Raw genomic sequence first — 26,641 nt, forward strand, 5'->3', positions numbered from 1 at the left:
GCTCTGAAAACACGTCTATATTTTGCTTGCTGGTTTTCTGGGGCTAGTTTCCCACAATTGTATACAGCACCGCTCACAGAGCCAGAACAGGCAGAAATAGCCACTGCTGTCATTAGGGCGAAGCTCGCTCTTCACGGGTTTTCCCATCCATAAAAGGGAAAGATGGGACTAGATCTTACAGTTCTTTTTTAAGCCTGACTTGCGGTGACCGGGAAAGGAGACAGTGGCCCAGAACTGTCTAGAAAAGGCCGGGTGGAGCCTACAAACTCGCTGACTTGGCTTTCGCAGCAGGGATGCTCTTCTACGTTTGTTTTAGGACACAAGGTGAGTACCGCAGTCTGAGCGCCAGCGAAGGTCTATCACCGTGACAAGAAAACCCAGAGCAGCCTCAACACTAGTGCTACTCACACTGAGAAACTCTTTTCACCGGATGACAGATAACTGGGTAACTCGAGAGTTAAGTTTCTGTACAGTTTACAGAGTACTTGCCGCACGTTGACCAGTCCGCGTTACCACAACCACAGAGATGATTGCACCGCCTGGAATCCTAGAGCGGACCGGAAGTGAGGGCAGCTTCCCGGGCCTGGAGGGAACGTGCTGGGGCCTGCGGCGGGTGTGTCAAGGGAGCGGTACCCTCGGCCCGCTTCTCCGGCTTTGCGCGAGAGGGTTTGAGCTCCTCATAGGTGGAAGCTGCGGCTGAGGGAAGGCTGCGTCTGTGCGGCGACAATCGGGCTTCCTCCACACGGCTCGTTGTGGGGGAGGAGCCCCTCTCCATCCCCGCCCTGGCCTGGGCTACCAGGAGCTCCGGTTTCAGAGCGACCTTCTCTCTAGTTTCCTTGCCCCACCTCGTATACCCAGGCTTTATTTAGGGCCAAAGTGTCCTTGATAACCTGACTTTACTGTCTCGCAAGTAACCTGCCACTCAATTTGTGACCCTGCAGCTTTAGTGAGTATTTCTGTGCTCACTATTTCCGGTCTTGTCAGAGGATGGCTTCACTTTCAAAGGAATTGTTCGAGTAACAGCCCTGTGTTGTCACGCAAACAAATCCTTTTTCACTGCATCTGTAATTTTTCTCTGGTAACAGTCTTCTTATATCGAAAACTTTCCTGATCAAAGATTAAGTGGGGACTTCAAGTAAAATCACCCATCTGCCTAGACCCCAATTGGAGAGAGCATTCCTCTGAGCTGTCTAAGCTTAGGATGGCTGTGGCCTCCAGGGCCCTTCCAGCCTTGGCTGGCCAGGCATCAGAGGAACAAGGGGAGATTATCAAAGTAAAAGTTAAAGAAGAAGATCATGTTTGGGATCAGGAATCCTACCTACAGAAGAATTTGTCTGATAACAGGGAACTCTCTCGTCAGCGCTTCAGGCAGTTCTGCTATCACGAGACACCTGGACCCAGGGAGGCTCTGAGCCAACTGCGGGAACTTTGCAGTCAGTGGCTGAGCCCAGAGATACATACCAAGGAGCAGATCCTGGAATTGTTGGTGCTGGAGCAGTTCCTGACCATCCTGCCTGAGGAGCTCCAGGCTTGGGTGCGGGAGCATAATCCTAAGAGTGGAGAGGAGGTGGTGACTGTGCTGGAAGATTTGGAGAGGGAGCTTGATGAACCTAGACAGCAGGTGAGAAATCGGAGGGGCCATCTTCTTTGGAGAATTTTGAGTGCATGGGTCCAAAACAGAGTAAGTGGGATTAACTTCATACTGGTGGCTGCAAATTCTGGTTTGGGGTATTAGTATTTGATCATCGGTGTAGATGAATAGATTCATGCTTTTGGGATAACAACTTTCATGTAAGTGATAGCTGATCCAAATAAGTAGATGATTTAACCAAATGGGAAACCTTGATCTATTGCTTACCCGTATAAAATATATTTTATTTAGTCACTGTGAGATTAAAGTAGTGCTCTCTTCTTATGATGCCCACTACTTTTACCATATATGAAAATAAATCAGTATAAGAATATAAGGAACACCTTCTGGGAGAGATAAATAAAGAAGTAGCCAATTTAATGGAAATGGTGAATCATAAGATCTGGGTTCTGTGATAGGTTCTGTCACTAATTAACTGTGTACCTTGGACATATCACATCTTCTCTGAGCTTTAATGTCTTCATCTGTATAATGAAGAGATTAATTGCATCATTTTCTAGATGCTTTTCAGTACTTGGAGTTATTGGTATGTGAGGTGTATTGAGCCCAGTATTCTGTCTTTTACAATTATGCTAGAGGTTATTTTTAAAAGAGTATACTTGCCTTCTGTGACAGTAATTGTAGAACATTATGAATATTGCTAAACTTTCTTACATTTCTATACTGATACTATGCATACATTTATCTGAACTCTTTTTGAATATGAACATTTCATGTATACAGTCTGATCTGTTAAAACACGTTTTTCTGGAATGCAAAATCTTTCATATGAGATTGGTGAATAGGGAAGTGAGTCAGTATAATGCTGAAATTATACTGGCTCATACATGAGTTTTCCTAGCAAGGTGATATTTTGGGCCACAAGGTATCCGATGATAGCTGAATGCAGCAAGTTGTGAAGACATATGGTACTGTATATAATGCCCATTCACTTCCACATCCTTTCTCTTGGCTCTCTTGGACACAATCTCTGTTTTGGAAGTGCTTATTTGCATGCTGCTACCCGCCCCCCCCCATCTTTGTGCATTTTTTGCTAAACTTTTTTGTATTCCAGAAAATGAACAAGCAAAGGGGTTTGCGGGTGCCACAGAAGCATACTGGTGATAAAATTTCTGCTTGTGAGTGTAAAAGAAGAAAAGCTTTAACAATTGAAGAAAAGCTCAAAGTTATAAAATGTTTTGAAAGAAAGAACCTGTGACATTGGTCGTGCAAACAGCATAAAGGAATCAACTTTGCATACAATTACAGATGCTGCTGGGAAAATAAGAGAAAGTTATCTAGCTGGAAGAACTGCCAGTGCTACAAAATCTGTTAGAACAAGGCATAAGGAAATGGAATATTTGTTAAGTGTGTGGATTGAATACCAAACAAAGACGCAATCAGGGGCAACCCTTCTCAAAATTAAAGAGAAAGCCTTGGCATTACATGAAGACTTTGAGAAAAAAGCTGAAAGTCCTGCAGAAGTGCCTTCATTTAGTGCAAGTAGTGGCTGGGTTAGTGGCTTCAAGAACCACTGTGCTTTCCACATTGTTAAGCTCTCTGATGAAGCTGTGAGTGCAGATGAAGAAGCTGCAGACATTCCCCCTAGTGTTAAGAAATTTGATTGGTGAAGAAGGCTATACCCTGGATCAGATTTTTAATATTGATGAAATGAGTATCAATTGGAAGTAAATACCCTCAAAGGCCTATATCTCAAAGGAGGAAATACAAGCTCCAGGGTTTAAGGCTACAAAAGATCAACTGACTGTGATGCTGGGTGCAAATGCCAGAGGAGACTTAAAGCTAAAAAGCCTGCTGTGAGTTATCACTGCCAACCCACAAGCTTTGGAACGAATGTAAAGACTAGCCTTGGTGTCTACTATAGGTCTAGCAAGAGAGGCTGGGTGACAGGGCAGATATTTACTGATCTCTTTTTTGTAGATGAGTTAAAAAAAACATTGCAAGAGGAAAAATTTGTCTCTCAAAATTCTTTTAATTCTCAGTAATACACCAAGCCATCCTCTAACAGCTGCTGAGCTTTCTTCCAATATTAAAGGTCTCTTTTTACCTCCTAATACAACTTCTTTACTCCAGCCCCTTGATCAGGGTGTGATTGCAGCCTTCAAAGCTTATCATTTAAGGAAAACATTCAAGATGTTTATTGCATCAACAGGGGGTGACAATGCACACACGGTTTTTGAATTCTGGAATCAATTCAACATTAAACTTGCAACTGATATATTGCAGAAGCCCGAAATGATGTCACAAAAGCCTGCTTGCATGGGATATGGCATAAAATTCTCCCTTATTTAATTCATGATTCTAAAGGCTTTGAACCTTAAGAAGAACTGCCCCAAATCAAAGCAAGCTGTGATGCTCTTGCAGAGGAGGTTGGATTTGAAGAAGTTGAGAGGGAAGATATTGAGGAGCTGCTGCAATCTCATGCAGAAGTTCTGTCTACACAAGAGCTACAACAGTTAGTTGCTGAGGCACAAATGGAAGGTGTGCAAGACGATGAGGCAGTTCAGCAAGCTGCCCCACAAGAGCTTTTCACTCCTCAGTTATCTTCTGTTTTAAGTATGACAGAGAAGCAGTTGCAGTGGATAGAAGATAATGACTACAATGCAGGACACAGCAGGATTGCACTTCATGGTATTAGGTCCTATTTGGAGCCATATAAGCAGCTTCTTTATGAAGGAAGTAAAATGTTTAAGCAGCAACAATTGGCTATCTTTTTATAAGCCAAGGTCAAAGAAAGAAAACAAGACGATGAGCCAGAACCATCATTACATTTCTTGTACTATCACTCCATTTCTTGGAAAGTGTGCAGTGCTTCTCCACCTGAAATGATGATGCTGTCCCTCTCCCCTTGCCTTACCCTTTCCTTTCACCCCTTTCTAACAAGATACCATCACCTTTCTAAGGTAAAATCCTATACTTAATGTAATATTTCTTTCGTTAATACGTCTTTTTTGACTATACTTGTATTTTTGCTGGACTTGCTATAGTTTTACTAGTGCTCTGGTGACAAAGTTGTGTAGATTTTAAATAGTCTACTCTGTAACTTTATTTTCTCCATAAATCCTGTTTTTGTGCTCTTTTGCAGAAAGCATGTTTTTTCATGGTTCGTCTATTATGTTATAGCATAGATGCCTGTCCAGGTGGCCTCTTACCTCTAGGCAGCACACCTTTTCCTTTTGTTTGAGATAAACAGTATTGAGGTTTTTCCCTTAAGATGTGCCTGTAACTTTAGAATTTCTCTCTTCTAGCTTTGTTGGAAAATGCAGCACTTGGTAGGACTTGGCGTTTGGTCAGTCCTGAGTGATGTTCAGGGTTACTCCTGATCCTGTTTGATAGTTTTTCATGACTCAGTGTTATAGACATTTCCTAGTCTTTCTGAATATCAAATATGCATAAATGTTTCTCCTTTTTTCTTGTTCCTGTGTGATTTCTGAAAGGAGAAAATGCCATTGTTGCAGACACTTTTAGCTGCCAACCCAATATCTATTCTCCCCTTCTTTCTTCCTTAAAGAATGCTTTGTTTCATCTTGGCAATGTACCTAACTAAATACTTTTGCAGCTTTTTTTATACTAGAGTTGACCGTGCAACGTAGTTCTGGCCAGGAAGAAATAAGCATATTTTGGGGGGTTTCTGGGGAAGTTTTTACTTTCCTTATAAAATGAGACAGATGTGTTTAGTTCTGCCTTTTCCCACTTCCTGTCTTGAACATGAATGTGATATCTGGAGCTGTGGTAGCCATCTTGTGACCATGAAGTGATGATAAGCATGAGGACAAATACCAATATGTTAAGAATGGCAGAGCAGAATTATAAAGACAGCTAGAGTCCCTGACAAAACTGTTAGATAAGTGAGTCAGTGCCAACAACCCTCCTCTGGACTTCTTGTCACTTGACAAAAATAAACCCCTATTGGTTTAAGCCTAAGTTGGGTGTCCTAATTGGGAAATATATGCATTTCTAATGAATACAACCAAGTTTACTCCACCATTTTACAACCAAATGTTTCCTACTAGAATTTTTTTTTTTTAAATCAAATGTAGAACTCATATAGTGAAAGGCAAATGACTGTCATAACCAGTTGGAAGTAATTTCAGTTTTGTAACTTGTTACTGCCCTCCCCAAGGCACCCTTTAAACTTCTGTGGTAGAGGCCAAGTGGAATTCCTCTTATTCCTTCTAAGACCAGGCTGACCTACCTTGGACTAGTCCCTCTGTTGGAAAAGTAGAGGAATCAAGAGGCTAGATATGTGTTTGTGTGCCTGTGTGTGCGTGTGCGCATGAGCACCTGCTTGCCCAGTTGGGGAGGAGGAGTCAGTGGGAAATCCATCACAATGAGCCATATCTATATTTTGGTTCATATCTTAGTTGCTCTAAGGGCTGATTGTGCTTGTACTAACTTTACAGAATTGATATGATTGTTTAGTTATAAGCAGCAGGTTACCCTGTCTCCCAGATGACTTATATCTCTCACTCCAGGATCCTGTTTCCTCCAATTATGGAAAGATTTGAGCCAACTGAAATGCATGCCGTTATATTATACAAAGAAATCTACGTAAGATATCTTATTCTTAAGATCAGAGAAGGGAAAATCTTAACCAAAAGTAACTGGCTCAACCATTTCATGAATTTTGTTTTAAAAGAAAATTAATTTGGTTTCTTGTATACTTTGTACAGTCTAAGAAGAGAGAGTAAGTCTATAACACAGTGTTCACCTTGGGAGAAAGGAGCGTGACACATAAATTCCTTAAATCCCACCATGACGTTATAATACACCATTGCTTTCATGTCCTCATATACCATTGAATATTTCCTTTTGGAATATTCTGGTTTATGTTCAACTTGAGTTCAATATCTGTGGACATTTTCCAGCAATGCAGCAGAGTAAGTTCTACCACTCACACCTTTTACTGTTAACTTTATTTCAGCATCTTGTTCTGCCCAGTGAATCTCAATTATTAGAGTTCATAGTTCTGACAGTATTTGTTCTCCACCGACCAATGGTCTGTAGAATTGGGGAAAAAAGAAAAAGATCGACACTGTTGTTGCCATACAATCAAAAATAGTTACGGTTTAATGTTAGGTGGGTCAGAAAAGTTGTCTCCACAATGCCTTATGTTTTAATTTCTATGGATATTGCTGATGAATATAAAGTCATCTGTAATCTACTGGACATTTTAAAATATAACATTTTCACTAGCTGACACCTGAATATTGGCATGGCCTCTCTTTTTCTTTTCTTTTTATTTATTTATTTATTTATTTATTTATTTGAGGAAGATTAGCCCTGAGCTAACGTCTGCTGCCAATCCTCCTCTTTTTGCTGAGGAAGACTGGTCCTGAGCTAACATCCATGCCCATCTTCCTCTACTTTATATGTGGGATCCCTGCCACAGCATGGCTTGCCAAGCAGTGTATAGGTTCACACCTGGGATTCAAACCAGCAAACCCCGGGCTGCCAAAGCAGAACGTGTGAACTTAACTGCTGCACCATTTGGCCAGCCCTTCTTTTTAATTTTTAAAGAGAAAAGAATCACAACAGCATTTAGCATAGGAAATGATGGGATGGCACTAATACACGTTATTACCTTCATTAACTTTCCTAATCCAGCAAAAATTAGGCAGTTCTATTGCCAATTATAGGATAACCCTTGATTATTTAACCTAGCATTTTTTTTCAATGTACACAAAAGGGGAATTGGCCAGCCAGCTTAAATAAATCAGGACACGAAGGTCAGTATTTATGGTAATTTGAGTTGTGTTCACAAATTCATTCAGTACTTTTGTAATTGAGATTGATCAATGAATAACATTTTTAAGGCAGTATTATGAACATCCCTGTGTATTATAATTGACTTTTTTTACTCATTTCATGGCAACTTCTCCTTTTATAGTATCATGGATAAAAAGCCTTTCTTTTCCTTAACATGTTTGATTTGTTTTAATTTGCTTTGTTTTGGTTTTGTTTTCCATTGCTTGGCTTGTCCTTGCTTGGTAGTGAAAATCTCAACACGAGCTCAGATATCCATGAAGGCATCACTTCCAAACCATAAAATATTCCAGATTTATTTTATTTTCCCTGTGCCAGGTCCAGATAATCTACATACAAAAAGCTCATATCTGAATGTATAAAGTACTACAAATCAATTTTAAAAAAGACAGATACCCCTATAGAAAAATTAACAAAAGACTTGAACATGCACTTTACAAAAAAAAAGGATAATCAGTTAGCCAATAAAATTGTAAAACAATTAATCTTAGTAATCAGAAAAATGCAAATTAAAACATGTGGAACCACTTTATTGTAACCATTGTGGATTAAATTAAAATTGCTGACATGACCAAATTTTGGTAAGGATGCTGAGCTACTGGAATGCTTATGTACTACTGGTAGTAATAAGTTAAGACACCTTTGTAAATATCTACCATGTATAAGCATATTCTATGATCCAGCAAACCCGCTACAAGGTATATATCTAACAGAAACACATTCAAAGACATGTAAATTAATGTTAATAGCAGCATTATTATAATTGCCAAAAACTGTAAACAACTCAAATGCCCATTAAAAGAGGAGTGGATGAATATATTATGGTATATTTGTACAGTTGAGGACTATACAACAATGAAAATGAATGAACAACTGCTACATTCAACAATGTGGATGAATTTCACAAACATAATGTTGAGCAAAAGAAGCCAGACAAAAATAAATACATATTGTATGATTCTGTTTACTAAAGTTCCAAAAGCAAAATGAGAGTCAGCCCCCCACTTAAACTAGTGGTTAAGTTTGGTGCGCTCCACTTCGGCGGCCCAGCTTTGGTTCGCAGGCACAGACATACAGCACTCTGTTAGCAGCCGTGCTGTGCTGGCAGCCCACATACCGAAAAAGAGAGGAAGATTGGCACAGATGTTAGCTCAGGGTGAATCTTCAGCAAAAAAACAAAAAAGCAAAATGAAGCTGGTGATATCAGAGTAGTAGTTACTTTGGGGGGAGAGGAGGGCACAAGTAACCTTCTAAGATGCTGATAATGTACTATTTTTTTTACCTGGGTGTTTCACTTTGTGATAAGTCATTCTGCTTTAAACTTATGAGCTGTGTTCTTTATTCTAAGTTTATAATACTTCAACAAAAATATTGTATTAATAAAAAGATTTATATCTCATGATGTCTCTCACATGATAGGCTAGGATACTTGACTATATGCACATTCTTAGATTCGTATATGATGTGAATGAGAAATTACTTTTGTAAAGCCAAGGGCTAGTGAGGGAAATTTTCAGAATTAACCAAGTGTATAAATGCCCACCAGAAGATGAGCTAAGTTTTTGCAAGTTAGATGCAAAGCATGGGTAATTAATGCTAAGAACATATATGGCAGAGCATGGTTTGATTGGGTTTCCATGCTAGGGTCTTATATATTGATAGACCAGGTTGTTTTCTTTGTCCTCAAGAATATTTGGCAAAGCAGACTATTGAAATGTTTGGTTTCAGTGCAATGTGGCTTCCACAAGGCTATCTACAAGAGAACACACTTGGCAGAACTGTGAATTGGCCAGACTACGTCCACTGTAAGCGACACACTCAGAGGAGAAATTGGGTGCCATACTCAAAGCCTCCAATTGAAGAGTCCAAGCCTATTATTTGTGCTCTTTTCACTGTAAGGTATACTAAATAAATATAAATCAGAATTTCTGTTCTTAGGGAGCTAACACTTTTAATTTTTTAAAGTAACTTATTCTTGCTCATTTTAGAATTAACCGTGGGGATGTGATTAATCCCAGAGGCTGATATTCTTTTAAGATAACTTTAGGAGGTTATTGGTTATTGAACACTTATTTTCATTAATGAATCTATTTTCATTAGATTTCACTATGGTGGAGATTCAGAATAGAATCTGCCTAACACGTGCTTACTCCCAGTCTACCTGTTGCTTAAATGACTAACAAAGATCCATATGTAGGAATGAGTAGGCAGACACACTGTTTCAGTAGAAAAAGTTATATAGTATGTTGATAACACAAATACACTGAATGAAATGCCAGACAGGAACATTCAGGGTTAATGCTAACAAACTGTGCCAAACAGTGAGCTGTTCACCAACTTCCTGGATTATTACAGCATTTCTCTATTGTCCACCGACTATCATTTTTAGGTTTGGGACGGACAATCAGCTGTTAGATTGTAACACAGTCCAGAAAAACATACATAGTGGATGGTGTGATAACTGAATTTGCAGATTCATATTTTACAAAGATTTAGTAAGTTAATTTACAAAAATGCTGAAAGAAGGAATACAATAGAGCTTTAAATAGGTTCTTACTTCTGGTTTCCCAAGAAAGTGAAACCTAATCAAACACCAGTGTAATGAACAGCATCATGTGGATAATTTAGAGGTAAACATGCTTTTATGTTAAAAGCAATGTTTATTCAAACTCAGTGATAATAACTTTTCTTCTGAATATTCTCACCAGATAAACCTATTTGTGAGCATTAATGTTCCTTCCTATTCAACTGCTTCCTTATTTAACCATATCATGAGTAAAATACAAGTTGTCTTCGTCTGTTCAGGTTGCTATAACAAAATACTACAAACTGGGTGGCTTATAAACAAGCAGAAGCAATGGTTCTGGAGGCTGGAAGTCCAAGATCAGGGTGCCATGATTGGGGGAGGGCCCTCTTTCAGGTTGCAGATTTCTCACTGTATCCTCACATGGTGGAAGGGGGCTAGGTAGCTCTGTGCAATCTCTTTTATAAGAGGACTAATCCCATTCATGAGGGCTCCACCTTCATGACCTAATCACCTCCCAAATGCCCTACCTCCTAAAACCATCACATTGTGTGTTACAATTTCAACATGTGAATTTTAGGGGGACACAGACTTTCAGACCACAGCCGAATCCAAGAGATATCACCTGCCAATGATAAGTAACATAAAGACCTAAGCAGGAGTGGCCAATGGCCGAGTAGTTAAGGTTGTGCACTCCCCTTCAGCGGCCCAGGGTTTCACCTGTTAGGATCCTGGGTACAGACCTAGCACCCATTGGCAACAGATGTTAGCTCAAGGCCAATCTCAAAAAAAATAAAAGTAAGCAGACAAAACCCAGGGAAGCTAAGGAACACAGCCAACCAGCTAATTTCCATTGAAGTGACTTCTATGGGAATTACCATATTAGATAATAACTTAATGAGATATTACTATATTATAGTTTCATCTGTAGTCAGTGGAGATATCTGTGCTGCCCCAAACTTAAAGACAATAGAGGGGCCGCCCCATGGCTGAGTGGTTAAGTTCGCACGCTCCCCTGTGGTGGCCCAGGGTTTCCCCAGTTCAGATCCTGGGTGCGGACATGGCGCCACTCATCAGGCCACGATGAGGCGGCGTCCCACACGCCACAACTAGAAGGACCTGCAACTAGGATATACAACTATGTACGGTGGGGGGCAGGGGGTGGGGGCGGGATTTGGGGAGATAAAGCAGGAAGAAAAAGAGAATAGAAAATGAATTTCTACCCACTGTCTTAGGAAAAACAAAACTAATTGCTTAGTTATGGAAAAAAAGGGTTGAAAGACATGGACTTCATTCATATGCATAAATAAGCATGAAATCATCTCTAGGGAAAACTCGAGTAAAGAAGAGTGAAATAGTCTTAGCAGATACTAACATACCATAAAGCCTCTTTAGGTAAAATTGTGGTACTGGTATATGAATAGATGGATCAATGAAACAATAGAAAGTACCAAAGTAGACTTGAATAAATATGAAAATTGTGTATACAATCCATGTGCCATCTCAAATCACTGTGGGGAAAAAGAACTTTTAAATAAATGGTGTTGGGACACAGAGATAACCATTTTGAAAAGAAACACATTAAATTCTTACCTCACATCATATATGAGTACCAGAATAAACTTTAAATGAATCATAGATCAATATATAAAATTTTAAACATTCAGGAACTAGGAGAAAACATGAATGACTTCTTTTATAATTTGAGTGTACAGAATTACTCAAAATCCGGAAGTAACATAAAGAAATTTTTCCACATGAAACACTTTTAAAATGCAGGACAAAAACCCAGAAGCAAATCAAAATAATAAATTAGTGAAAATATTTGCAAAATATTTAATGAATAACAGCTAATCTCCTTAACAGAAGTGCAATAAAAATGATCAAGAGACGTGAGCAGTTTTTCACAAACAGGTAAACAGATGGCTTTTAATTATATGAAAAGATGCTCAACTTCAGTCATAATAAGAGCAAGTCAAAACTACACTGAGGTACCATTTGTCACCTATCAGATTGGCAAAAATTCAAAAGCTAGGCAACACAGTCTGATCTGAACAGATCCTCTCATACATTGCTGGTAGAAGTACAAAATGCTACCATCCCTACAGAAGGGATTTGGGCACCATATAACACCAATTTACGCATTTACCCTTTGACCCAGCAATACTGCTTCTGGGAACTGACTTTGAAAATATGTCTACAAATTAGAAAAACATAGACATAATTTTTCATTGCAGCATTATTTGTAAAAGCAAATTATTGTAAACAATCTAAATGCCCATCCATATAAGAGTGATTGAATAAACTATGGTGCATCAATATAATGTAATACTATGTACACATAAAAAAGAATGAGGAAGATATCTATGAGCTGGTATGAAATGATTTCTAGATAATATTTTTGTATTAAGTGGAAAAAAGGAAGTGTAAACTACTATATATAGTATGAAAATATACACATCTGCATTCCATTGTATATATATTATATATTTACACATATATAAGTATATACACACATAGACATACATATGTGTGTATATATATAATGTTTTTACTTATTTATGCAAAAATAATAGTAAAGTATCAACAAAAAAATGGTTTCTTATAAGAGTGGGTGAGAATAGAATGCAGGCTATATGAATTTGAGCAAGACTTCTCTGAATATATATTTTGATTTTTTTGTATCATGTAAATGTTTTAAGTATTTAAAGAACAACATTAAATTCAAAATGATGAAACAAACAGAAACAGATGAACTCAACTGTATATCAATTTAAAGGGTAATAACAGAAGAAAATAATTCAGGTAACTTGAACATAGTATTCTAACTACACTCTTAGTGCGATACTGTCTGTGGACATATAAAGCTGCAAACTTATATTGAATTTTACTTAGAAGGTATGTTGTTGGAAGTGTTCTACAACACAAAGTGTTGTAATTCTGAAACTATTTTGTGTTTACTGTAGGTTAGCGCAAATGAGTAAATATATATACATTGTTTTGAACTTTTTTTTTCACTGTGGAATAAGGTAAATATTTATATGGAATATGGAAAGATAAGGAAAATCCTATGGTGTTGAATTGAATTCATGCTGTTTTCTAAAATGTATTTACCAGCTCTATCCATGAAAGGGCCTAGAGGCGAGGATGCCTCATTAACAATGAGCCTACCTACTACTCAATCTTTGTTACTAAATAAACACTGTTGCCCTCTAAAATGAATCGACTTCTTGGAAAAACAGTTGAAACTAGATCTGGGACAGGGAAAATACAATGTGGTCCTTGTATTGTTTATTGTTCCGGAAAGCATGGCTGTGCTAAAAAATAACCTACTGGGGTCATGTCAAAAGGATGAAGGAACCAGATCAAAGGAGCTCCACTGGCCAAATCTGAGACATTTGGTGTATCAAAGTGAATAATGATGGAATGGATTAAAAAGTAAGTCTATAGTGATACTCAAAAACAGAGATGGACAGACAGATAAAGGAAGAGGAACATAAAGCTTTTGACAGAAAATTGCTAGCTAGTAAATGTAGAAGAAATTATAAAAGTAGGAAGTCACCATTTTGCAAACCCCAGTATGAAAACTGATTCAAGCAAAAATCATCAATGAATGCTAAAACCATTGGGGAATAGGATATTTACGTAGTTTAAATTATTATCCCAAAGCTGACATTAATTACAGTGGGAAAAAAGTATTTTTCAAATGGATAGATCTGGTGGTCACTACCTTAACTAAGTGATCAAATTTGGCATTATCAACAACGAAATAACTTGATAGCATGTACCCTGTGGTGTGACACAGTAAGTACGTATCACTTATATAGTCTTCTTCCAGAAATGTTTAACTGGAATCTATCTGTGAAGAAACGACCAGACAAATTCCTGATGTGGGATATTCTATAAGACAACTGGCTCTGACTTTTCAAAATTTAATGTCATAAAAAATGCAAGAAACTATTTTTGATTAAAAGAAGCAAATAAGGTATAATGACCAAAAATAATGTATAAATATTGATTGGATCATGGACTTAAAAAAACCCATGAAATGTATTTTGGGGACAATTGGGGAAATTTAATTATAAACCATATACTAGATGATTAGTGTAAAGAGAGGATAGTGTTTTCTTTTTCACTCAACACAGTTATCCAACTTCATTGGCTTTTTTTTTTTTCATCCATAACACACTGGGCTAATGTTTTAGACATTGGGTCTAAAACAACTGTCAGATTCCTTCCTGAGTTAAACAACTCATTGTCCCTATTAGATAATTTGCATAGCCCCCACCCCAAATATTTACTTTTAATTGCTCATACTGAAATGCATTTACAATTTTCTTTCAATTATCACAATTTAGGAAAGAGTCCTTTAATGTGTTTCCATTATTATTCCTCACAACAGAAACCACAGGGATGCATATCAACTCTTGTCCAATGGAGTCAGGCAGTTTCTGTTGTATGACTCTGGCTGTATTAGTCCCAACATTTTTTATTTCTCTTATTCTGTGTTGCACTCCTCTTAAAAAATCAGTGAAGACACTTTTTCTTCTTACATTCTATTTCACTAGAAGACTGTTTTGAGGTTTAGCTATGGTTTGTACAGACAGTGATCACTCATATTAATTTCCAAATGTACATATTTGTCCCCAGGTTCCACAGGGGACATATGGGCAGGAAGTTCCTATGGAAGAAATGACTCCTCTGGATACTGCAAGGGAGTCCTTAGGTACCCAGCTCCAGTCTATGGAAGACAGAATGGAATGTGAATCTCCAGAGCCACGCTCACTTCAAGATAATGGTGAGGATAATTTAGTCTCTGGAAAGAGGATAAGATTTGGGAGAGGGAAAGGTCTAGTCACTGAAAAGTTATCAAACCTCATTCTGTTGCAGACCCTACTGAATATAGCTGAAGGAAAAGTCACCCAGTGTAGTATAATGTTATTAAAGGAGTTGAATTAAGCTGTCAGATAATAACATAAACAATAGTTGAACACAGATTTTTTGCAATGGACTTAAGTACCTGTGGATAAACTAGAGATGCCTCTGTATATAAATCTGGAGCACTTGTCAGTGTAAGCATAGGTCCCATTTCTAGAGCCTCTGCCCCCAATTTTTGTCACATGTGACCATTTAAGACTTGGAAATACTGTTTAGAAATTTTACTCAGGAAATTGGAATTTCTGAAGTCTATGTCCATTAGAGTTCTAAGGACTGTTAGTAGTATAGTGTGTTGTGGAGACAGGAGTGCATGCTCACCTAGTTCTGGAGCAGTTATCTTTTCCAAAAGGCTTAAGTATAATTGATAGAATTTTTATTTTTTCTCATATAGCCCTGGCAACTCCCTATTCCCTGCTTATTCTAGACCTATTAATATTTATTCTACTAACTTCTGGAGCTCATATTCTCCTGGTTCTCATTTACATTGCCCTATATTCCTTCCCTCCCCCAAATTCATCCTTGTTTACCTTCCTTTTCTGCTCATAACATGGCACAAAATACATCAGCATGGAAAGAAATAATAACCATGTAATGGTCTTTTCAGTCACATTTTGAGATACCACTTACCATGAGTGTTGTCATCTTCATTAGAAAGTCCCCAAATTTTTATCCAGCATTTTCCTGTGTAGTAATGTGTTAGATAATGGAAAAAATACTAGAGAAATAAGTGATCACTGCTTCTTTAGAAACTTAAAATCTTGTTAATCTACAGTTAAAGAAGAAAGTGCTACAGTTCTAGTTTGTGTTATGAATAAATTATATTTTTCAAGAAAGGAGAACTCACTGTGAGCTTAAATTAAATGATCAAAGAAGTCTCATGGAACAATTGAGAATTAAGTAAGACCAAAACACACAGTAACATACCATTAATTTGAACCTAATTTTGGAAATATGAACATTTGAGAATGATTTAAATTTACCAGTTCAATATTTGATATGCAAATTGGCAGTATAAACAATGTTGACTTGAGCGAAACTGTTTTTTCCAAGCAGCTATAAAACTATCTAGAGGTGATACGGTAATTCCAAATTATTCTTTTTGATTTTTTCAAAATAGTTTCCTTAAGACTAGCCAAGTTTGAATTATTCTAAATGTTCCTGTTATTATGAATATTCTAAACATTTATTTTAATATGCTGTATTAATTCAGAGATTTTTCACTCAAGCTCATCTGCTACTCTTTCTTTTTTTTTTTTTTAAGGATTGGCACCTGGGCTAACAACTGTTGCCAATCTTTTTTTTTTTTTTCTTTTTCTGCTTTATCTCCCCAACACCCCTCCTCCCTCCCCCCCTACACAGTTGCATATCCTAGTTGCAGGTCCTTCTAGTTGTGGGATGTGGGACGCCGCCTCAACGTGGCCTAACTAGCGGTGCCATGTCCGCACCCAGGATCCGAACCCTGGGCCACCACAGCGGAGCCTGCGAACTTAACCACTTGGCCACGGAGCCGGCCCCTGCTACTCTTTCTTTATTAAAATTAGTAATAAAGATATTTGTTCTGGGCTTATAGTTTCACAAGCCCTGAAAGGGAGCTGATATAAATGTATGATATTGAAGCTTAAGCCCCAAATGTTGCTATAACAGGTAACCTGACTGAATAAAACAAAATGCAGTATAATCTGAGGCTTTTAAAAAAATCGATTACTACATTGCTGAGTGATCTCTAGCCAAAAAAAATTTCCTGTGTAGTTAATAAATAAAAAATAATAACATCGACCTACTTCCTGTTTTATATAAAACAGTGGTTTACTTCAAGGCTAACCCCAGATGCTGCTTTGGAAAGTTACATCCTGGCTTTCCACTCTTTCCTATATCAGAACTTTTCGTTCCTTGCTAGAGTTCTTCATTTACCTCTCTTTATTCCTCGAGGTGGGGCTCCTACCCAAAATTGTATCCCCCCTCTTGTGTGTCCATAGTCTCTACTTCTACCCAAGCTCTAGTGGCTACTTGGGCAATATATGTAGTTTAAGTTATATTCCCAAATATTCTAATTGACTTTTTTTCTTTATATTTTAGGGTCATTTTTGTGGCTTTCCATGATGTCTCAAAGCATGGGTGATGATAATCTCAGTAGCTTAGATACTAATGAAGCAGAAATTGAACCAGAAAACATGAGAGAAAAGTTCTTCAGAAGCTTAGCATTGTTATTGGAAAACAAAAGTAATAACACCAAGATATTTTCTAAAGCAAAGTACTGTCAATTAATAAGGGAAGTGAAAGAGGCTAAAGCTAAGGCAAAAAAGGAATCAGTTGACTACCGTCGCTTAGCTAGATTTGATGTGATCCTTGTACAAGGAAATGAGAAGCTGATTGAAGCTATAAATGGGGAAACAGATAAAATACGGTATTATTTACACAGTGAGGACTTATTTGACATTCTGCATGATACACATCTCAGCATTGGACATGGTGGACGTACCCGCATGGAAAAAGAGTTACAAGCAAAATACAAGAACATCACGAAAGAAGTTATAATGCTATACTTGACACTCTGCAAACTGTGCCAGCAGAAAAATTCAAAACTCAAGAAAGTTCTAGCATCAAAGCCAATTAAGGAAGTTCACTCAAGATGCCAAGTGGATCTTATAGACATGCAGTTGAATCCTGATGGGGAATATAAATTTATTATGCATTATCAAGACCTTCGTACAAAGTTGAGTTTTTTGCGGTCATTAAAATCTAAAAGGCCTAAGGAAGTTGCACATGCTCTTTTAGATATTTTTACAATTATTGGAGCACCAAGTGTCCTACAATCTGATAATGGAAGGGAATTTTCAAGCCAAATTGTCAGTGAACTCAGTAATATTTGGCCAGAATTGAAAATTGTCCATGGGAAACCTCAGCCCTGCCAAAGCCAAAGTTCTATGAATCAAATTAACGAGGATATCCAAAACAGGATTGTCTCCTGGATGCAAACTAACAATTCATCACACTGGGCTGAATTTTTGTGGTTCATTCAGATGATCCAAAATCAACCCTATCACAGAGGCATGCAACAGACTCCATATGAAGGTACTTTTAACTCTGAAGCTAAGCTGGGCCTGTCTCATTCTCAGTTAACTGAAGAACTTGTCACCAGCCTGAACACAGAAAATGAATTAGAACAGGCCAACAAAGAATTAGAAAATACTCTAAGAGCCCAGTATGAAGAAAACATTGAGACTGGAACAGACAGTAGTGATAGTGATGAGAATCTTTCTGTCACTCCTAAGGTAGTCAAAAAAACCCCTCCTGAAAGCAGACTAAACTTTTCATCCTGTGTAGTTTGTGAAAAAGAATGCACAGGGGCTCATAGTTGTATATCATGTGATAGAAATGTTCATGCCTTCTGCGGAGTGCCCTCTCAGCATGAGACTGAGGGCTATCATCCCAGAATAACGTGCAGTCTTTGCTATGAGACCACTACAATGAAAAGGAAACATGATGGGATTCAAAGAAGTTTGACTGTTCAACCTTCCAAAATGCTAAAGCCATCAGAGACACCATTTTCATCAGAGAAAGTAGGAGATTGGGTAAGATTTTGAGTATCTGCTATAGAACAAAAGAGAAGAACTTCATTACACTTTCCTGTGATGGTAATGAAAGAGAATTTTGGATGCAGTATACTTAAGCACAATTACAGCTATCTCAGATATATTTTCTCTAAAGAAAGGCCCATTATTTTTAATGCCTCCCTGCACTCCTTTTTTCAAGTTGGAAGTTATAACCTTGAATGCTGTGTTACTTGTTGTTCTGGGGAGATGAATAGTATCTCTTTTATTGCTTTCTGATGTCAGGCATTTCCTGAGGGAATGAGAAAGCTATAATCCATGGTGTATGATGTGTATGTTGTATATCAAGATATATGTTTCTAGAAGGATGAATTTGAGAGGAGATGAATTGAATGTTACTTTGTTTTAATTGTGAGTTTGGGTCGGGAGGTAAGCTAAGAAAGGGCATTGACTTCAGGTCAAGTGAAGAAATGTTTAGGAAGGGCAGGAGATGGTAAATTTGGTTGGGGGATATGGATTTGTTTTTGGAAAGCAGTTTTCAGATTCAAATAGAGAGCGTGAGATAAGGCCAAAGAGATTTTAAAACAGTAGGTTTTATAGAGTTAATGTGTATTCAGGTTAGAGTTTTGAAATATAGAGGTTACACATGATTTGGGCCAGTAGTACTCAGAGTATGATCTTCAGACCAGTGCTGGCCTGCAAACTATTTATACCAGTCCATAATGAGGTAAGTCTATAAGTTGAGAGTATTTATAAACTTATAACAATTTGACATAGCTGCAATACCCAAGCACATGATTAATGAACTCATCTTTTTAAATAGAATATAGGCCAGTTTGGGTGTTTTTAAATTCTCAAGGTGAGTCACATGGTAGGAGTTGCACACTAGTCAAGCACAATAGGTTCACATTACAATGTGTGATATTTTATGGTTAGTTTGTCAGCTGTGACTCAAAAGTGTATAACACTCTGAGAAAATGTAAGCATTTATTTATCTTTGTAGCTTGATTTTAACATCATTTTTTATTTTTAGTCAAGCCTGGTTTTTAACTTATAGTTTAACATTATTAGATAAAGGAGGAAAGTAAAATTCTTATTATTTTTAATCCTAATTTGCAGATGGCAAAACAAGCTTCACTGGATTTTTTTGTGAAGAAAAGACACACCTGTTCTGAATACGGCAGTAGTGGTAAAAGAAATGGTAACAATGGAAATCATCCCGAAGAAGTGAAAACCAAAAGAGTTCATACTAGTTTTACTCGAAAGTATGATCCCTCATATATTGAGTTTGGCTTTGTAGCTGTGATTGACGGCGAAGTGCTAAAACCACAGTGTATCATTTGTGGAGATGTGCTAGCTAATGAAGCAATGAAGCCTTCAAAACTTAAGCGGCATTTATATTCAAAACATAAAGAAATAAGTTCACAACCAAAAGAATTCTTTGAAAGAAAGAGTAGTGAATTAAAAAGCCAACCAAAGCAGGTGTTCAATGTTTCTCATATAAACATTAGTGCTTTGCGGGCTTCTTATAAAGTAGCACTTCCGGTTGCTAAGTCTAAAACACCATACACAATTGCCGAGACACTAGTGAAAGACTGCATCAAAGAAGTTTGCTTGGAAATGTTGGGTGAATCTGCAGCTAAGAAGGTAGCTCAAGTACCACTTTCCAATGACACCATAGCTCGACGTATTCAGGAACTGGCTAATGATATGGAAGACCAACTCATAGAACAAATAAAATTAGCAAAGTATTTTTCGTTGCAACTTGACGAATGCAGAGATATTGCTAACATGATAATTCTTTTAGTATATGTAAGGTTTGAACATGATGATGATATAAAGGAAGAATTCTTTTTTTCAGCCTCTTTACCAACAAATATAACTAGCTCAGAACTGTATGAAGCTATAAAGAATTACATTGTCAACAAATGCGGTTTGGAATTTAAGTGGTGTGTAGGAGTGTGTTCCGATGGTGCAGCTTCAATGACAGGAAAACATTCTGAAGTGGTTACCCAGATTAAGGCACTTGCGCCACAATGTCGAATAACACATTGCTTCATTCATCGAGAAAGTCTTGCTATGAAAAAAATATCAGCTGAACTAAATAGTGTGCTTACAGACATAGTAAAAATTGTGAATTATGTAAAATCTAATGCATTAAATTCAAGATTATTCTCTTTATTATGTGATAATATGGAAACTGATCATAAGCAACTGTTATTGCATGCTGAGATACGGTGGTTATCCCGGGGAAAAGTTCTATCAAGAATGTTTGAAATAAGAAATGAACTTTTAGTATTTCTGCAAAGCAAGAAACCAGTTTGGTCCCAACTTTTCAAAGATGTGAATTGGACAGCCAGACTTGCTTATTTATCTGATATCTTCAGTATTTTTAATGATCTTAATGTTTCCATGCAAGGAAAGAATGCAACATGTTTTTCAATGGCAGATAAGATCGAAGGACAAAAACAAAAGTTAGGAGCTTGGAAAAACCGAGTTTCTACAGACTGTTATGACATGTTCCATAATTTAACAACAGTTATCAATGAGGTGGGTCATGACCTTGATATTGCACATCTGCGAAAGGTTATCAAGGAACATCTTACAAATTTGTTAGATTGTTTTGAATTGTATTTTCCATCAAAAGAAGATCCACGCATAGGAAATTCATGGATCCAAAATCCATTTCTTTCATCAAAAGATAATTTAAATTTAACTATAACTTTACAGGATAAGTTATTGAAGCTGGCTACTGATGAAGGATTGAAAATGAATTTTGAAAATACTGCATCACTTGCTTCATTTTGGATAAACGTTAAAAATGAATATCCTGAGCTTGCTGAGATTGCTTTGAAGACTCTTCTTCTATTCCCCTCAACGTACCTCTGTGAGACTGGGTTCTCTACTCTGAGTGTTATTAAAACAAAACACAGAAACAGTTTAAATATACATTATCCACTGAGAGTAGCATTGTCATCAATCCAACCTAGATTAGACAAATTAACAAGCAAGAAGCAAGCTCATTTATCACATTAAAAACTTTAAATATTGATATATATATCAATATATATGCATACGGCATTATGGAAGTTGATTGATGCATATAGGCATTATGGAAGTATGAAAAATTATGATTAAAATAGCAATTTTCTATATAAACTGCCTATATGTAAACTTTCAGTTAAGAAACTACAGTTCTTATAATTCTTTTATTTTTCCGTTATATTTGTTATATTTATTAAAATGTAATTTTAAATCTGTTGGTACTAATATTAAAAAATTTGGTCTTGGTATTTTGTATGTCTTTTTATTATTGTATTTCATGAGGATATTACGATTGTAGGATGACTTCAGGATGGGGAATGATTTCTTTGAGATGGCAGATTAAATCAGTGAAGAGAAGTGAATTCAAGGGGTGGAGTTAGAATTTGAATGCATGGGAGGGGGTCAGTACGTTGTTAAGCTTGTTAAGCTGATCCTGGTTATGTTGGAAGTTGATGTTAAGTTCCTTTTGTAGGTCTATGTTTAGACACAGTGTTTTAAGTGGGTGAGGGGGAGGGAAACACTTATCTTGTAATGGTGTTATGGCTTTGGATGCATATTGATGAATTCTGATTTCATAATGGTGGGGGATTGGGCCATAGTGACAAGATTATGTCAGGTAAAGGTTTTTAGACTTTGCTTGAGCTGATTGCCTTTTAAGGTTCTCTGAGACAAAGTCAGGTATTATTGGCACCTCAAGTAGATTCAATAACCTCTTTTATTCTTTGGAGATGATTCAGAAAAATGCCACACATTTGCTCTCCTGTCTGTGTACTCACTCTGAATTACTGAAAACAGACTATTAGCACAAGGTAAGATCTTCATGGCAAAACATGCCAGGATCTTTGAAGAAAATGTCTTTTCCTAGACAAGAAAGCTACTTACAGTAACTGCTTCTTTTCAAAGAAATGTAACATTGAAAGTTGAAGAAGAAAAAGTTTTTTAGTTATAATAATCTAGCCTTTTGAGTAAAAAGAGTCAAGGGACTGGATCCCAAAAACCTTAGAAAGTGGAAGAAATGTTTTTCACATTCGGTTCTGAAACCTTAGAAGGATTATGTTTTATTGTGTGTTTGTTTTAATAAAATCTTACAGCTTTTCAAAAAAAAGTTAATAGTGTTGGATAGATTTAGAAGACAGCAGTGTAATTCCACCCACCTACATCTTATGTGTCTTCTCTCCTATCTGAGTCTATTTTGGAACTAAGGGATGTACATTTTTAAAGTTTTACCATTTGCTTTATTAATTGAATAAAGTATTGTGCTTCCAATTTTTAATTTTATAGAGCAATATATGTGGTGATTTCATACTTCTTTCTATAAATACCTAAAGTGGTCTGGGGGAAAATAAACTGAGAGGGACATAAAAAGTATATTTTAAAAGGGAACTAAATTTCCTTATTTTCTCTCTAAGAAATATAAAGCATTGGATATCTGAGAACAGAATTAGAATCACCTGGACAAGATTTTTGGTGTGAAGCCCTCTCAGATATTTGAATTAGACGCTCGTGTATTTTTCCTGCAAATGACTTGGTACCAGGAGGCTGAATTGCTTTACCTTCACCTTTTTAAGACTTAGGAATATTTGTCTTCCTTCCCTTTCCTCTTCCCTGTTTGTTTTATTGTCTTATTGTGAACTTTTTTTCCTTCAACAGCTTTATTGAGACATAGTTTATATACCATGAAATCTTAACATGAACTTGATGACTAGTGATTCTGTAGATCACCTGATCTTTTTCTTTCTATTTTCTCTTTTTTTTGTGCAGTGACTTCACATGTCTGTAGACATGTGGTTTTGCATACACTGCAATGGTAATTGCATATTTCCTTGTGTGCAGATATGACTACTATGTGTGTGTTTCTATTTATCATTTATTTATGTGCTGTATTTTAATTGCATTTATAGTTATTATGTATAATAGGATGTTGTATTGAACTTTTCCTACTGCCTAAGGAATGGTAACTATGGAGGGGCCAAAGATGGGTCAAGGAGATAAGTACCTCATATTCTAAAGAAATATGACAATGACTAGAACCAGAACCTCCTCCTTCACGCACACACACACAGGCACGCACAGCACACAGACATACCTTGAAGGATGACTAAGTGATAGAACTGGCTTCCAATGTTGTGATTTCTATCAAGAAATCATTTGCTGTGACGCCTTCAGGAAGAGGAGACTTGCATTAATTTCCAGATTGGGTGTTAGTTTAGAGAGCAGACTTCCTCTTCTGCTCTCTGATTACTTGAGCAGGAAAAAAAAGTTGGAGAGGTTAGACCTGCAGTAGATCAGCCTGCCTTCCCACAATTTGGGGTGGCGAAGATATGCAAGTTTCCTGTAGGTCAGGTGACACCAAGGAATGTAAATTTGAGCCCTCAGCTAGTGTCCCACTCAGAAAAACTGTCCCCTAGCCAAGAGAACTCTCCAACAAAGGCTGTTGACATTTGTAGCTATTAGGTGCTGAAGGAGGTGAAATAGGTTAAGATGAAAGTTAAGCTAGCTAGCTATTTTTCTATACATATATTTGGGGCAAGCCCCCCACAAATGTCCTGAAAAATTCTCACATGTTCCTCCTGAGAAAGCCAGAATTTTAGGGCTTAGTCAGAGGCAAGTTCCCAGTTTACACTTCCACTTCCAGTGTGTGTGTGTGTGTGTGTGTGTGTGTGTGGTGTTGGAGTCTTTGGATGAACCCTGGCCTCCCAGCAAGATTTATTGTCATGAATAGGTCTGAGTTTGGGAGCAGCAGGATAGAAGAGGGAGTTGCAGTTAAGGGCCAGGTGGCCTGCTCAACTTTATACCCACAGGTCCTCCATAGGGCCCCAGCCCAGACTTACCTGGATCATAGAATCTCTTCCTCCTCAGCTCTGGTGGTGAGAAGCTTGGGAAAGAAGAGAGTGAGGGGAAAAAGCAGGGTGGGATTTTGTAGCAGCGAGAGGAGAGTTGAAAGGGGGTACTTGAGTGGTGTTAGTGGTGCAATCAAATCCTGGGCATTTGGAGACCTCCATTCTGGGTTGACTGACTCTTTGGGATATTTCAGAGAAAAGGATCTTCTGTCAGGTGCTAAAGGTATTGCTGTTAGGAATCCCCCTTCCTTGATGTGTCTGTGCACGTTCTGCAGTGAGTCTGTTGGGAACTTGGAGGATTGGATGGGGAAACTAGCCCAGTCTGTACCCTTCCTGGGCTCTCCTAAATAATAATTTGCAGAATATCTTTTCTGGTATTCACCAAGATAGCAAGAATACTGTGAAAGTTCTAAACACTGTACAATTAGAAATTATGATTAGGAAGGAAAACATTTATTTACTGGCTCAAAGAACATACTATGTGCTTTGTATTCTGATATATTTGTGTTAAATTGAATTTAAAATTTGTTATTATGATTGATACAATTATGGTTTTCGTTAATTAAACCTTGGACTCATTAAAAAATGTAAAAAAGGAAAAGAGCATGAGGCTGTTATGGACTGTGTGACTTTTAAGAGTGTGATTATGTTTATGATGTGCTTGATCTTACTATTTAAATGCAAACTGATTTCTGACTGAAATCTCTTTTGCATCTTTAGGAGGGCAAATTTTCCAAATTACTGTTTTCCTATCTGAAAAATCTCGCTTAGTTAACTTGAGGAACCAAAAGTGAACTCAGAGCGAGAGGAGCACAAAGAAATGCAGGGTGCAACAGTGTGGAAAAAGGTGGCTGGGGGTGAGGAGGCGCAGGTGAACAGAAGCCGATTTTTAAACATGAACCACGTTGAGTTTAGCCTTGATCCTGGAGGCATTGGGAAGTCATTAATGGGAGGATAAAAAGAAAGTTACTTGAATTACATTTTTAGGAAGATTTTTCTGGCTACAACGTGGAAAATAACTTGGAGTCTTAGAGGCAAGGAGACCAAGAAGAATTTTATAATGAAATAGATGGATGATAATGGCGTGAATTGGGGAAATGGTAGTAGGGATGAAGGAAAATGGATATATTTGAAAGGTTCAGTATTCTAAAGGTGCCAGTTTACAATTCTATTGAATATAACAATAGAGGTTTCATGCAGTCTAACAACTATCTAAAATTTGTATATAAGAGCAAAGGGTCAGACTTGCTAAGGATTAAAAAAAAATGGTTGAGAAAACTTGCTTATTCTCACCTTAAACATCAGAACTTATTATAAAGCAATTGTATTTAAAACAGGGTGGTATTAAGATAGTCATAGACAAATAAACCATTGGAGTAGAATAGGGATCCCAGAAACAATCCCATGAATATGTGGAAACTTGATATGACAGAAATATTCTTTCTTGCTCAGTAGAGAAAAGGAAAACTTGATTATTCATTTGAAGAAAATGAAATTGGATCCGTGCATTTTAAATATATTAAAAACTTACAATGTGAAAGGCAAAGCTATAAAACCTTTTGTAAGTTATTATCTAGTAAAGTTGAAGATGTGCATGCCCTACAGTCTTCAAATCCACTCTTAGTTATATGTCAAGCGTCTGAAGGAGTCATGTATTTGAATGTTTATAACATCAATGCTAATAAAAGCCCAAATGGAAAACAACCCAAATGTCCATTCACAGAAGAAAATATGGGGGAATCTGCTTTTGAACTTGAAAAAGGAAATAATTTCTTAAGGTGTAAAAATACAAACCACAAAAAAGCTGGCAATATTAAAATTATTAGTTCTGTTTATCTTAAGACACAATAAAATGTGAAATTATTAAACAAAACTGGGAGTGTATATCTGCAACACATTTACTTGATGAAAGATTATTATCAAAACAAAGGATTATTGTCCAAAATATAAATAATTACTACAAATCAAAGAGAAAAAGGCAAGTAACCAAATAGAAAAATTAGCAAAATAAGCACTTCAAAGGAGAGAACCTGAATGGCTAACAGACATAAAGACACTCAAAATCATTTGTAATCATGGAAATGCATAAATTACATTTTATACTCACCAGATTGGCCCAAATTAAAGTATCAAGTGTTGGAAAGAAAGTGAATCAACTAAGGCTTCTACACTGTGGATTGTATTTACATTTTGGTACAATTACTTTGGAAAACAATTTGACATTATCTAGTAAAGCTGAAGATGTACATGCCCTACAATCTTACAAATCCACTCTTAGTTATATGTCAAGCATCTGGAGGAGCCATATATTTGAATGTTTATAACA

General features: G+C 37.1%; 1 protein-coding gene across 1 annotated transcript; it reads left to right on the plus strand.

Moving 5' to 3' along the window:
* The first annotated feature begins 268 nt into the window (after window positions 1-268).
* On the plus strand, window positions 269-26,118 carry SCAND3 (SCAN domain containing 3). Its single transcript, XM_014842494.3, has 4 exons — window positions 269-1,621; window positions 14,592-14,739; window positions 16,956-18,451; window positions 19,550-26,118. Exons 1-4 carry the CDS (start codon window positions 1,202-1,204, stop codon window positions 21,464-21,466), a joined length of 3,981 nt encoding a protein of 1,326 aa, XP_014697980.1. The 5' UTR covers window positions 269-1,201; the 3' UTR covers window positions 21,467-26,118.
* Window positions 26,119-26,641: the final 523 nt, after the last annotated feature.

This window comes from Equus asinus, chromosome 8 (assembly GCF_041296235.1).
Source record: "Equus asinus isolate D_3611 breed Donkey chromosome 8, EquAss-T2T_v2, whole genome shotgun sequence".
NCBI classification, from domain to species: Eukaryota; Metazoa; Chordata; class Mammalia; order Perissodactyla; family Equidae; genus Equus; species Equus asinus.

What these genes read in the sequence shown, in the direction of transcription:
- SCAND3 (XM_014842494.3), top strand. Translation starts at nt 1,202, where the DNA reads ATGGCTGTGGCCTCCAGGGCCCTTCCAGCCTTGGCTGGCCAGGCATCA. An exon ending in TTGATGAACCTAGACAGCAG is followed by an intron (nt 1,622 to 14,591) that starts GTGAGAAATCGG and finishes ATTTGTCCCCAG; the next exon opens with GTTCCACAGGGGACATATGG. An exon ending in CAGAGAAAGTAGGAGATTGG is followed by an intron (nt 18,452 to 19,549) that starts GTAAGATTTTGA and finishes CCTAATTTGCAG; the next exon opens with ATGGCAAAACAAGCTTCACT.